General features: G+C 41.1%; 3 protein-coding genes across 3 annotated transcripts; 1 reads left to right on the forward strand and 2 right to left on the reverse strand.

Annotated features, from left to right (window-relative positions):
• The first annotated feature begins 5,481 nt into the window (after window positions 1-5,481).
• LOC140783455 (uncharacterized) lies at window positions 5,482-8,896 on the forward strand. Its single transcript, XM_073130345.1, has 2 exons — window positions 5,482-6,062; window positions 8,446-8,896. The coding sequence occupies exons 1-2, from the start codon at window positions 5,793-5,795 to the stop codon at window positions 8,602-8,604; spliced, it is 429 nt and encodes a 142-aa protein (XP_072986446.1). The 5' UTR covers window positions 5,482-5,792; the 3' UTR covers window positions 8,605-8,896.
• Window positions 8,897-9,548: 652 nt separating this feature from the next.
• LOC140783885 (uncharacterized) lies at window positions 9,549-11,328 on the reverse strand. Its single transcript, XM_073130983.1, has one exon. The coding sequence runs from the start codon at window positions 10,678-10,680 to the stop codon at window positions 9,802-9,804; it is 879 nt and encodes a 292-aa protein (XP_072987084.1). The 5' UTR covers window positions 10,681-11,328; the 3' UTR covers window positions 9,549-9,801.
• A 1,331-nt stretch (window positions 11,329-12,659) lies between these two features.
• On the reverse strand, window positions 12,660-13,846 carry LOC140783886 (uncharacterized). The gene is given in 2 exon segments (XM_073130984.1): window positions 12,660-13,008; window positions 13,011-13,846. Coding segments are annotated over 2 exon segments (840 nt in total). The 5' UTR covers window positions 13,672-13,846; the 3' UTR covers window positions 12,660-12,829.
• Window positions 13,847-14,050: the final 204 nt, after the last annotated feature.

The raw sequence follows: 14,050 nt of genomic DNA on the forward strand, positions 1-14,050 counted from the left end.
CAGCCCGTGTATATTTTCCTACAACCTGATTTATCATACAATACATATTATAACCAATTGGATACGACCCAGCTTCTCGGAGCGGATCATGCCAAATGCTGGATTATAGAATACAAATTTTGCGGTTGCCGGTGATTGATAGCCACTGTATATGACTTCTTTTTTCATTTCTATATTACATATACAAACATGCATGCACCAGACTCTAAGGTCAAATTGCTTCGTTGTTAACTATAATAGAGAATGATTTGCACCGTAAATTTATTATAATCTCTAGTTTTGCATCTCTATCCATTTTAGTTCCTTTTTCATCTTTATTCGTTCCAGTTATAAAAATAATACTACTATTCATTTCTCTCTTTTCTTTACATATATTAAATATACAAACCCACATCGTCTATAATATTAAATGACATATCACGTACTCTCATTTTTAGTTTTATTCTCGTGAAAAAAAAAAATTTGTCTACTTTACGGAGAGATAGGGACAATAAAAATATGAAATAGATACTATTTCTCTATTATTCTCGTGCCAGAATAGTAACACTTTATTCATTTTCTTTTCAATGCCAACAAAGAGTTTTTTAATAAGCTTTCTCTTTCTCTTTCACCTCTTTAATGAAAAAACTTTGCTAAAAAAAACTATTATCTCAATATCACTATGTATATAATAGTGTATGATCTCTACCTATTGCCTCTAGAATTCAGACATTTATATGGAAACTAAATTGAAATCGGTTGCCAACCAAAATAAGCTAATCAAATATCGTATGTCGGATAACTCTCTGTGTGACATGTTGAAAATTAATATTAAAACTACCAGGTATATCTTTATGGATTGTGAAATGGCCAAACAATTGTGGAATCTCGGTATGTCCATTTTTTGATTAGCTTATGGAAGGTAAAAACCTTCCTAAGGACAAATGCAATCTTTTGGATGAACGACTATAAATTTAACTCCTCACTAATTTTCACTTATACTTATCGAAGGAAAATGATTTTTATGACTATGGATTACTTACGGCCAAACAATAATATTATTACCAATGCTAATAATCCCTCTTTGCCACTCTACCTAATCATGGTTAGGTTAAATTTAACTGTGATGATTCTGTGGATCAATTAGCCAATAAAGATGGAGTAAGTTGGATATTCAGAAATTCTTATTGTGACATTTTATTGGTAGGTGGGGACGCCGGTAAGATGTAATAATGCTATTATGACAGAAGCTTGGGTCTTCATAGAGGCTTTGGTACAAGCTAGTAGTCTAAGCATGCAAAATCTCTGTATTGAAACTGATTTGTATATCTTGATGAGCTCCATAAAAAATAGTGCAAATTCTTGGACTTATGGAACTTGATAATAGATATTAGAATCTTACCATCGGCTTTTGACTATACGATCATCAAACACAATTAATATGGCAGCCAACTAGCTAGCTAACCATATGCTATCAACGTCTACTAATTTTTTATGGAAGAGCTTAGACTTTTTTTAGTTCATTTTAATTTTATGTAAATATGCCACTGGTACCTTGTACAAGCAAAAAAGCCTGTTGTAGCCTTTTGGGCTTCTTGCTTCTAGATTAATAAATTTCTCCTTTAAAAAAAGAAGAATATAATATTATTCTTTTAAGTATTTTTCTTCAAAGCAAGTTAGAATGAATATTTCTCACTAATGTTTAAAACATGCTTATTGTATAAAAAAAAGGTACTAAAATACGCACGGAGATGCACTAAAGTAATATTTGTGAATCCCTGGATATACCTATAAAATTTTAACTTTGGATTCTACAAATATATTTATGAAATTTTAATGTTGAAATATATAAGCAAGAAGATGAGCTAAGGTAAAATTTTGTATCTATATTTTTGAATTATTTATATTTATCTTTTTGCTTCCTTATATATGTTGTTTAGAATTTATGCTTACGAGTGCTGAATAATATATAGAATCCATAGATACAAATTATGAAATTCCTACATAGTATTATTGATAACTATATATAGAATTAAGCTGACTGAAATGAGTCAAATTATTTTTAACAATATTTAGAGTAATTATCTCACAAGTCTTTAGTTATTATCTTAGGAATCCATAATTAATAATTATAAAATTATTAATTATTAGTTATATAATCTGGAGTCAGTATATATAAAATTTGATGATACAAGTAATAGAAATAATAGTTAGTATTTTTGAAATCTGGTGTTATTCACTGTGTATAGTTCCACATACTCAAAATAAAATTTAATTGTTCTACAGATTAGTCACTGTATATAATTCCATACATACATGTATATACTCTAATGTTATATTTCAATATAAAATTTTATTATTCCACATATTATAAAATGGTCTAAATGTAACTTAATTACAACAAATCGGTATTTGAGTGTAATTTCTCTAATACTCCTCTTTTATGGAAGAGCTGTCAACTAAAATACCATATGTCTTTGACACGATAATTGTATTTGAATTAATTGCTGCTTCGCTTAGTTTTTTATTCTTTTTTAACCTTTTATAATGATCATTCATTTTTTTCAACTCCATTAATTATAATTTTTCTTAATTATGCATGAAGCCTAACCATATCTCGTGAGAATGTTATTGGTCAACGAGATACATTAAGACAGCTTGTATAAATTGAAATCAGCGCCAATCTTATCTGGATAACAATGCGAGAGCATGGTTGAGATGTTTTAAGAAGCTTCTAATATTTTCCTCTCCTTTTGTTGACTGATATTTATTTTATCTATCTAAGTTTTTATATCAATTTCTCTTATGAATATGATTTTTTTTAAGATAGAATATCTGCATAATAAATAAATCAACTAATATATTATTTATAAATTAAGAATGAAATTTTTTAATTTAATGAATATTGGTCCCAAAAATTATTAACAACCGATTCTATAGATATTAACTCTGTATTCTATAGTTATTATCTTTAAATTTAATATATATTAAATTTGGATTCCGTACTTTATATTAAAAATAGTTCTGCACTCACATTACAAGTCTTGTTCCAAATTGAAAGAAATATAAATAATCTCAGAATATTTTAAATTAGCTTACATGTAAAAGTATATTTTTAGATAAATTATTAGTATAATAGAATGATAGAGTACAAATACAATGAAATATTAAATATATATATATATATATATATATATATATATATATATATATATTCTGCCCGCTATCATTGTAGATTGCTATAAATAGCTCGAGGAAAAACAAAACTCTTTTTGCTATGACTAGTTTTGTATATATATAGAATGTCATATTTCTATAAAGAAATAGTTAATAAAGTGAAAGATAAGAGAAGAGATTCAATATGCTTACCTTAAGTTTCGATGGTTCACAAAAAAATATTATTTAGGAAAAGCAAGTAATTTAATTGAAGGAGATGAAAGGAGAGGACCGATGATGGAGGAGATTGAGGTTTGTGAGGCTTTAGTTGGGTATTATATTTTTTTAGGAGTAAATATTTCGCTTGCTTAGTCGTCTCAGGACAGGGGAGGACAGGGGGTGATGAGGAGGAGGAGGGGAGAGAGGAGAGGCAATGGAACGGAGAGAGCTAACAATTGGCCTCGTCTTGCTAAGGCCGATCCGGTCCAACTCTCTTCCACATTATAAATTTCATCATGCTTAATTAGAAAATTGCAGCTTTGAATGAGTGGAGTGAGATGGAGATCGAGATCTCTTTTGCTTCAAAAGACATTGTAATCTTTGAGATTGGCGCTAACAATAATCGCGCGCCTTGACCTCTTGGTCGGTCAGATCTAGAACTGATCATATCAATTAAAAGGTGATACGTGCGGCCCGGCTCTCACGTACTTTAGGCGGACGGACGGACGGACGGACGGACGTACGACGAAGCCGGAAGCCCCTCACCCTTTCTCTTTCTACTCATCACCCTCTGGCCTGCACGTGCCTTCTCTTAAAACTTACAAAAGAGAGAGGCAGGCAAAAGCCACATCCCACATCCCACATACATACATATGATGGATAAGCGTCAGGCACGCGGCTCCTGTTTCCTGACACCAGCTCAGTCTCTTGACTCTCTAGACGTTGACCCGGACTGCCATACAATCCGCGAATAAATCCTACATCACGACTCCCCTTGCTGATCATTGACACGTGTCGGCCAGACCCGACCCCCGACATCCCACAAGGTTATAGTTCGAGAGTCATCCGACGTGGGGCACAATGCACCGCTGGACTCCACGTGGCTGATAGAGTGGGACCACCTTTATTTATTATTATTTTTATGAGTAATTTAGTAATGAATAGCAGCAGCAGTAAATCCGGTGATCAGAATAAATCTATCTTTTGTTTCGCCACCGTCCTTCCGATAAATCAGGTAACTTCGCTCTCGTGGAGGTCGTCGAATGGAGCACGAGCACGAGCACGAGCACAGAGCGCCTACGAAACTGTTATTTTTGAGCCCACCATTTTCCTGGAAACTACGAAGATTGTCCTCAGCTTAGCTTATTGGCTATAGGTGTTCTATAGGTTGCAAGTCTCGAGCAGTGGATTTACGTGTATTAGTTGTACCTGTTCTGAGGAGATAGTGAGTTCTTCGCGAGGGTACCAGCTGACTCTAGACTTTGGCATGTTTTAAGTAAGAGCAGTCATGATAACATTTGTTATTCTTTTATTAATAAGAACGTCAACAGAGAGATCCATAGTATAAATAATAGAACAATGAGGGAGGGCCCACATCCCACTCAAAAATGACCTTGTCCGGTTATTGGGGGAACTAATGCACTGAGGCCATTAAAAAATTGCGATGAAGGGGTCGACAGAGATTAGACAAACCAAGCGATGAAAATTGCCGGGTTCTTACGCCATGTTTCAAATTAGTCCTCAATTATCGTGGAACATCACAACAATTGGGAGGAGATAAAATTGGGGCCCCGATTGAATTAGCAGCCGGCGGTTTATTCGCGTTATACGATTAAGTAGCAGTACGAGAAGGGAAGAAGGGAACGGAAAGAAAAGATTTGGCCGGTTCTGCCATAAAAAAAAGAAAGAAAGAACATATTCTTCGAAGATGGACGAAGCACAGCTGCGGAAATTAAGTTAAAGAAGAAGAAGAAGAAGAAGAAGAAGAAGATATATAAATAAAGAGATTCCAATCCGTAGTGATCAGCAATTTCGTACTACTCGCAATACCGTGGCCTCGCAGCAACTGCACAATATATGCACGATTAAATCTAATAAATGATGAAATTCAAATCATTCTGGAACGCGACGATGAGTATCAAACAAAGCGATGCCATTATCTTAAAAATATTCGGCCATTATATAGACAAATATATATACTACTGACTAACGCAGCACCATACTCCTACGGCCCTACTTCTGTGGCGAGCTCGGTAATTAAAGAAGAAGATGAGGACGTTTTCTTCACGGGCAACATAAAAAATAGGTGCATTAGGATATAACTAGGCCTAGGCTAGCTACTCGTCTCCCGAGACGAAGAAAGGAGGTCTTCTACTCTACCATCAATCACTCAACATCACACGGGTCCCTTCTCCTTCCCCCTCCCCCTCCCCCTCACCAGCCCAAGAAAACCACTGCCGAGAGACGCGAGACTAGGAAAACTCTCTCTCTAGCTAGTCTCTAGTTCCATCTCTCGATCTCGTCGCTCTCTTATTTACTTTTAGATAAGAGATCGAAAGTGGTGATCGGTTGGCCACTTCAAGCCAAGCCATTATAGCCGTTAATTTCGCAGATCGGACGTCGACGGCGGAGGGGAATGGGGGAGGAGGGGGCCGGCGATGGCACCATTGGAGATGGCGGCGGCGGAGAGAGGTGGTGAGGAGAGGTGGCGACAGCTGGATAGCTCGGTGAATGCGGTGTCGTTCGGGTTCGTGGCCACCGCCATCCTTATATCTTTGTTTCTAATCATGGCCATCTTCGAGAGATTCCTCCGTGGTCCCGCCGCCAGATCATCCCAGCTGCTCCCTAGGCGGGTGACGGGATCTAACGATCTCGAGGCGCAGCGGCGGCGGCACTTCGCCGGCAAGCTCGACTGCCCTTCGCCTAAGGTAGGCACCTCATTAGTAAGTTGGTTTAATATTAATTAAAAATTTAGCCTATTTCCTCTTTTGATCAATTCATTATTGTAGTTATCATCAACAATGTCGAAAATGCCCCTCGATGATCTCTTGTTCGCATGCTTAGCAACGAAACTGAGGCACTACTTCCAGTTTAACAAGAAATAGTAGAAAAGAACTGTTGCTTTGGGCCATGAATCCAATTTCCCCTTAATTTCTAGTTTCTTACTCTAGTGTTATCTTTTCTTCTTTCTCATGAGATGAAAGAGATCAAACTAGTCCCCAAGAACTCCCAATCTTAACTGAGTCACAATATGGGCAAGTGGGAAGATTTTATATATATATATATATATATAATTCCACTTATTATTATTATTTTTTTTTTGGAATTACCTGGGGTGTTGCTTCGAAGTAATCCTTCTGATATTATTTTTAGTTTCGATTCGGGGCGGGGAGTAGTGGGATTTATGAGGTACCAAATAGCAGAGAGGAAGACAGTTTCAACGCGAGGGAATATACAGTGAATAATAAATATATAACTCAGTTATATATTCGACAGAGTTGTCGTGTAACAAAGAGACAAAGCATCTCGTTTTGGGACAAGGAATCAGTCAATGGGCCTGCAAAAGCGTATATATATGGGGATAGGAGTTGTGAAGTCTCGATCAGGGTCGACCAGTAGATAGCTGCAACTCTTGCACTGTATCCATCTATGTTCTCGGTCGGTGAGCTGTTTTGATTTAGATGCCAGGCACAATATGCAAGACTACTTGGTCCTGGGACCTGGATTTTTGTGTTTAATTTTTCCTAAGGAATATAGATGATGCCGACCACAAGCCTAAGTGTAAAAGAACGTATCGCATGTCTTATATTCTCAAATACAAACCGAAACTGTGTTTGTCAGGGTTTCATCAAAGACCACGGCGTTCTTGATCTCTTTGTCATCTTACATGATGAACCAATAATATATATGTTTATCCATATCATACATTAACACTTGTATAATGCAAGCACAATAGATCGATGAATCTACTTTGTAATACTTAATTTTCACTCTGATGACCATGGAGTGAGAACAGACACTGAAATAGTACTGATGACATCAAAGAACACAATTTTCTTTTAGCAGTTAATCTTCCATATATCTAAATATTTGAGTAAGCTGGTCATGAGCCCTTCAATATGTAGCTGAGCTAATTGGACATTCAAATTGTAGGGAATTCTTTTTGGAGTGTTAGTGGAAGTACATTCTTTGCCTCCTAGGCTAGAGTGGCAATCTTTGGTTACTTGGATTGTGTTGTGACTTTGAAGACAATTGTAGTCATTATGAATGAACTAGATGACCTTAAACCAGCATATATCCCATCCATATATCATTTGTCATTTAGTAGGAAGATAGATTTTTAAGGAATAAGAATCCTGAGTGATACCAAGATGATCAGTCTTCAGCATCTTTTCTATTCTCTTCCATGGCTTAGAATATCTGAACATGATCATCTCTTGGTTGATATTGTTCTGTATTAGGTGTGGTGACATTAGCTATGAAATCTGAACCATTCAAACAATTGCTGATTTTTGTGAATTACCTTCACCCCTCGTCCTTTTTGCCAGAACTTCAATATTCATGGAGATGTTGATACAATAGCACTTCAATAGGACTAATACTTCTCCACACCTTCACAGTAATAAGTTTGATCTTGTACATCCAAAATAGGTACATTTTAGCAAAGTGGATCATGTTATAGATCACTTTCACGGGAGGGACATAGGCATAGAATTTACCTCATTTATTTAGGATAGGGTATAGCAAATGGCTCTTTGGTAACTCAAACATAGATTTGGATCATGTTAGAGAGGGAGAACAAGAGAGCTTCACATCCTTAAGCGGCTGGTTTTGTTAGTCAAGTTTTTTACTCTTGCACGTATTATAAACAGCTCACATTTTTATGGCGGGAGACATGTTGAATCCCTTCTATTTGATATCAAATTTCTTGATTCTGAATTGCTATGACCTGACTGATGAGAAGCTAGCTGGATCGAGAAAACATGAAGAAAGTGCAGCACATCCAGTTATTTGGTTTAGAATCTATTTGAGGCACAAATCTTTCCAGTTGCCTTAAGGTTTGAGGTAACAAAAGGTTGCTTTTATTGGTTTCATGTTATCTTGTCAGGGTTAGAGAAGCTAAAAGGAAAAAGGTATATAATTCATTAATCCTATTAGAATAAAACAATGGGTTTACCCTCATCAAACAACTAATAATATTATTGTATTTTAATTATTCAGCACAATGTCATATTCTAGTAAATTTGGTTTGATGATGACGTGCATATGAGAATGGAAAAATTGATTGCTTCGTTTCCTTCTTATTTCCAGATGTCAATATATTCAAAAGGAGTTTCAGTACTAATGCCTGGCCATAATATACCGACCTTTATTGCGCATCCTGCCCCTGCCCCCTGCCCACCTGAAAGGATCTCATGGCCTTCTCATCAGCAGAACTCTTTCAGTGGATCCTCGTCAGATGTAAGTTAGCTTGAATGTGCGATCAACTTGGGAAGAGCATTATGACTTCTTCCTGCTGCTGATTGCCAACAATCTTAGCGTTGATCAAAACCATTGCTTCTTATTCAATCGACCATGTTGGCAGTTTAGCTCGGTAACTGTGTCCAGATATTCGATGGGAGCTGATATGTATTACAAAGATGACATCCCTCAAAATTTGTACAGTTGTTGTTCCATTTTTGTGTGCAAGTATGCCTCCCCCTGTTTCGCAGGAGAGAGGTGGCTGTGGAATGCATGCATCCATAATTCTTGCCATTAAAAATGTCTGCCTACTGTGTAGTGTGTATCCTTACTTCTGTTTCAATCCTTCTAGGCCTCCTTTGTAAAATTTCCGGAACATCATCTGGTATGTCTGCGTCATCTTCTTTTTAAGGTGGTATTTCGAGTGAAACAGATCATTAGGATGAAAAATATGAATAGCCTAATAGAAGATCTCATTCCGTCGACCTCATAATATCTCTCTTCTTCTCCTGCCCACTGCCGTGGAAAATGACAAAATGTAAGTGTTGGTCAGTTTTAATCGCATCTATGCACATTGCACAAGCAATTAAGATACTCCTTCAGGGGTCTGCTCTCTTCTGACAAATGGGATTCGATTGTCACAGCTCTGCCATGCTGTGAGCTTACTCAGAGTACAGTCACCGCCATTAGTGTCTCTTCGTATCCTTCTTTGTCCTCTCTATCATAAAAGGTCCAAACAATGAGAGTTTTTTTAAAAAAAAAATTGAAACACCCTCGGTGATACTTCTCACACAAGTTTCCTCAAGAAAAGATATGAACCTCGTGATCTGATCCAAGCCAAACAAAGACTATTTATTAAACAAGGACAATTTATGTTCCTTCCAACCTTTCATTGTATAAGGGGAAAAAAGAGAGCACTGAAAATAGCTACCCTCAGCTTTCGACGCAAAAAGGGTACAAGTTAGAAATTTATATATAGGGATATATTTCCATCAGTCAAAACGATACAGTGCATCCACAGGGATATAAATCAAACGGCCCACCTTTTGCTATGCATCACTGTGATCTAGCTAGGATGCAGTTAACACATCATCTCCGCAAAGAAGAGAGGTGTCTCCTAATTTTCTAAACAAATTTTTTTTAATAATAATAATAAAAAGAAAGCATAAACTTAATGTTGTCATGGACAGGCCAAAATGGCACCAGCTAGAGAAAGATGAAGCATTCCAATGACACCAGGGGATTCTCCAGCGACTCGTTCCCCTCCACAGACCCGCCGCCGCCACCCTCATCACCGCAGGTGCTGCTGGCGCCGGTGCCGCTGGCGCTGGCGCCTCCGCCGTTATCCTGCAGCTTCGCGGCCGGAATCCGGTACGGGGATGTTCGATTGCTTGCCTTCGCCGGCATCGGAGCCCTACATACTCCGCCCCCAGCTCCGCCTCCTTGGCGCAGATCCGCCACTCGCTTCGCCGCCGGCGACACCGACCTCCTCCCGGATCTCTCGCCTGGGTCTCGCCGGATGCCGTTCCCGCCATTTACCATCAGTGCGCTGCTCCTCGCTGATTGCCTCGGCTCTCTCGCGGAATACGCCTTCCCGCCAGTGCCGCCCTCAACCATTCTCCTCGACGGCGAAGGCGAGGATCTGCCGCTCCGGCACCCCACACTGGAGACGGCGACGGCCCGGTCCCTCCGTCCGGCGAGCTCGCCGGAGAAGGAGCGCTTGCGCTGGACCTTGGCCGGAGACCTCCTCTCTGTCCTCCTCGTTTCCACTCCCCCCTCGACTTCCATCCCTTCCCTCTTCTCCGTCACTGTCGTGGAGACGGATAGGGTCTCGCTAACGCTGCAGACCTCGGAGGTCTCCTCGGATCTCTCATCGCAGCCGTTGATGGCGCCGAATCCTACGGCTCCCTTCTCTATTCCGCTAACTTTCTTCTCCTCGGCCTTCGGTTCCTCCCTCGGCTTCGGATTCGTCGTCTCAGCGAGCACCTCCTTTACCGTCTCCTCCTCCGGCGGCGGTGATCCGGCGGGGAGCCGGCTCCCGGCCTTTCCAGGGCGGGGCTTGTTTTTGCTGAAGCAGCAACCCATCGCCTGCTAAACCGGCATTTGGGATCTCGGGGAGCTTGTGGCGCTTATTTGTCTCCTTCGAGGAGCACGAGGTTCGTAAAAGTTTCCTCCTCTCCCCTATATCTCTCTTCTTTTCTGCTTCAGTTGGGTGGGGGTAACAGTAGAGGGAGTCAAAAAGAAAGGGGGAGGGGGGGGGGAGTATTTATTGGGGGAGCGATAACCGAGAGAGAGATAGAGAGAGAGAGAGAGAGAGAGAGAGAGAGACGTAATTACCTTTATGCCACTTCGTTTTCTAATATTTTTTTCGGTGTACGGTGCATGTTCTTGCTGCTTGGGCCAACGCATGTGAGGCAATTTGAGAGGACCAAAAGACCCCCGTCATTGTTAAGTTGGGAATACTATCAAGAGGCTTTAAATAGCAGGGCTGATTGGTCCTTCTCGGTTTGTGCAGTTTGGGTGGTTAGGATCACATTATTCATTCATTCATTCATCGGATTCCTGAGATGGAGGGAGGATTTTTTGTTTTTGGTGTGCAATTAGGAAGCACGTGTTTCACTGACCGGCCTATTCATAGCAATGGACCACATTGCTGGGTCCGGCCCAATTACAGACTGAGACTGAAAACCCCCTTGTGTACATAAGGGAAGTAGTTTATAATAATTTTGTTTTATGCAAGATCAAAGGATAATGATATTTCATCACATTTGGACTGGACAACTAACTTGAATCACTTGAGAAGAGAGTGTGGGGGCCCTTTTCAACAGGAGGTTAGTTTTTATCCAGTTCCTTCCAATTATTTCCGATACTAGTAGATATGAATTTAGCCGTGTTTCAGGGACCAGATGGGTCTCTGAAATGATTAGCATCCCTTTTATACTGTCCTCTCGCCCCAACATGGGATCAATACTGGCTCATTGTAATTTATATCCAGGCCAAACCTTGCTTTCGGGCAGTCAGTCCTAGGTAAAAAAGAGATTCAGAAAGTTGCTATATTGTTTGGAAGGCTTATTTTAGTGGCTGCGATGTGCTTCTCTCATTCACGGACGGACAAGGACAAAGAGGGAACTCGGGAAGATATCAAATTCCTTTATCTTGAACTAAATTTGTCCGTATTGACACAAGGCCCACGCAGGCCGACTATCGAGCACATCTCACAACCTAGATATTACAACGAACTCCATACTATTTTATATTAGGACATTAGGATGAGCTCGGGAATTGAAAACGAAGCACCATGATAGAAGCCATCAGAGATTCCATATGCTGACATAGGTTTCCCTACTCTTCCCCCTTCCCCTCTTAATCCTGGAGCAAATTAGGCGCTGCAGTGTATGATCCAATAATATTTGGTTCCAGAGAGTAAAAATTAATGGCTTCTCAGTTGTGGTGGTGGTTCTAATGTCCCTGTCGTCAACTTGTCAACTTTTTTGACCTACTCTAATCAGTGCTCTGATTATCTCCATGTGGTTCCAGAGTGATTGCCTTGTGTCTTGCCGGCCACATCACGTAGAATCAGTTAGTTGGTTTGTACCGTCTTCTCATAATATCGGTGAGAAATTATGGCTTCGACTTGAGACATCCATCCACCATTGGCCAAATCCTGCCTGCTGATTATACACTGCCACCGGAGAATCCCCGTACTCGGAGCTTCAGAGGATCTGCTGCTCCCTTGCATGGAACAGAATGCAAAGAGATCCTATATTTTCATTAGAATCCATGAGGTGAAACATTGTTGACCAAATGTTGACTAGAGACGGTGTTAGAAACTATCATAAATCATATGGAGGAGGAATGGCAGTGCAGACAAGGCGACGCTGTTACCTCGCACAACAACTACAGTATGCGAAGGCAAAGGGCAATGTATTTACCTTGCAACTATCATGTGGAAACATTACAACAGGAGCAATAACAACAATGCTACTCGGACGAGACGATCTAAACATTATTAAGAGGCTGGCTAAATGGTTCAGCACATGGACCAATGCGTATGCGTTAGGCAGTTCTGAACTAATGAAAAGCGCGTGATTTTATTCCAATTAATTATGTCGTACTGCTCAGTTACTAAAAACTGCCTCATTAATGAATTTACAATTACAGGCAGCATATATTTTCAAATTTAAAAAAAGGGGGCGGAGTCCAAGACCAAGAGTTGTGTAGTGTTCCGGCGGATTCAGCAAATATCGGCCCTCCATTCCGGTGCTTCGGAAGCGAGGGGCTTCCGAAAAGAGACGATGTGGCTGGCCACCATGTAGGCAGTGACCCGATCCGAGACTCTGACGTCCTCCATTCTCATCTCTCTCAACCTTGCCGCGTATTCCGGAACGCACACCAGATCCCACACCACCCCCACCCTCCCGGTTTCAAAACCCGAACAACCTCCCCGAGACCCCTCCCCCTCTCCTCAGTCCCCTTCCCCATCCTGCTCAGGTGCACCGCCGACACCACCACGTCGAAGTAATCATCCGCGAACGGCAGCCTCCTCGCGTCCCCCTCCCTGCACGTGACGTACTCGTGCACTCCCTCCGCTCCGGCTCGCTGCAGAGCCGCCACAGCCGTCTCCTTTCGGCGGTCGAGCCCCACCACCCTTCCTCCTCCCCCCTCCTTTTTCATCCTCGCCGCCACCGCGTTGAGCAGGATCCCACGCCCGCAGCCCACGTCGAGCGCGGTCCTCACGGCCGACCAGTCCGGCACCGCAGACACCATCCGCTGCGCCATCTCCCACCGGAGCGCCACCGAAGAGTGGAGTACGTTTCCCGCCGCGTAGAGGAGGCACGCCGCCGAGAGGGCAGCGACGGAGCCGGCGAATCCAGCGGCGAAGCGGAGGGCGGGGAGGGGGGCGGAAGGGAGGAGGGAGTGGAAGAGGGCGAGGGAGGGGGTGAAATAGAGGAGGAGGAGTAGGGATAGGGAGGCAAAAAGAAAGGCGTGGAAAACGAGGAATGCCACCGTCTGCCACTCGTCGGTGCCGTAGATCGCGTACATCTGCGTCCAATCGCGACTGTTCGACTTCCCCATCCGATCCGATCCGATCTGTTTAGAAATTCCTATCGCCTCGAGTATAATAGGAGAGGAGGTCTGTGTTCTTTGCCTCTTGGATTGGTTTATTATTTGGAAAGAAAAGGAAAAAAGAAGAAGGAAGAAATAGTGCAGAAGAGTTGGAGGAGAGTGAGTAGAAAAGGAACGAGTTAGGCCGATCTACAGCATTTCTACTACTCTCTACTGGTCTATATTTTAATAAACGAAGAGGGAGAAAATCGCGGTAATCCGGTACGGTGGTTCAGAATATTAATAAGTTTGTTACTCCTACCGGATGGACTCGGGGCTAGCCTCTTTTTTTTTCTTTCTTTCTTTCTTTCTTTCTTTATTGCTAAATACAGAGTTAGCAGGTTAATTA

Source organism: Typha latifolia, chromosome 3, assembly GCF_019914945.1.
Source record: "Typha latifolia isolate L0001 chromosome 3, TyphaL0001v2, whole genome shotgun sequence".
Lineage (NCBI taxonomy): Eukaryota > Viridiplantae > Streptophyta > Magnoliopsida > Poales > Typhaceae > Typha > Typha latifolia.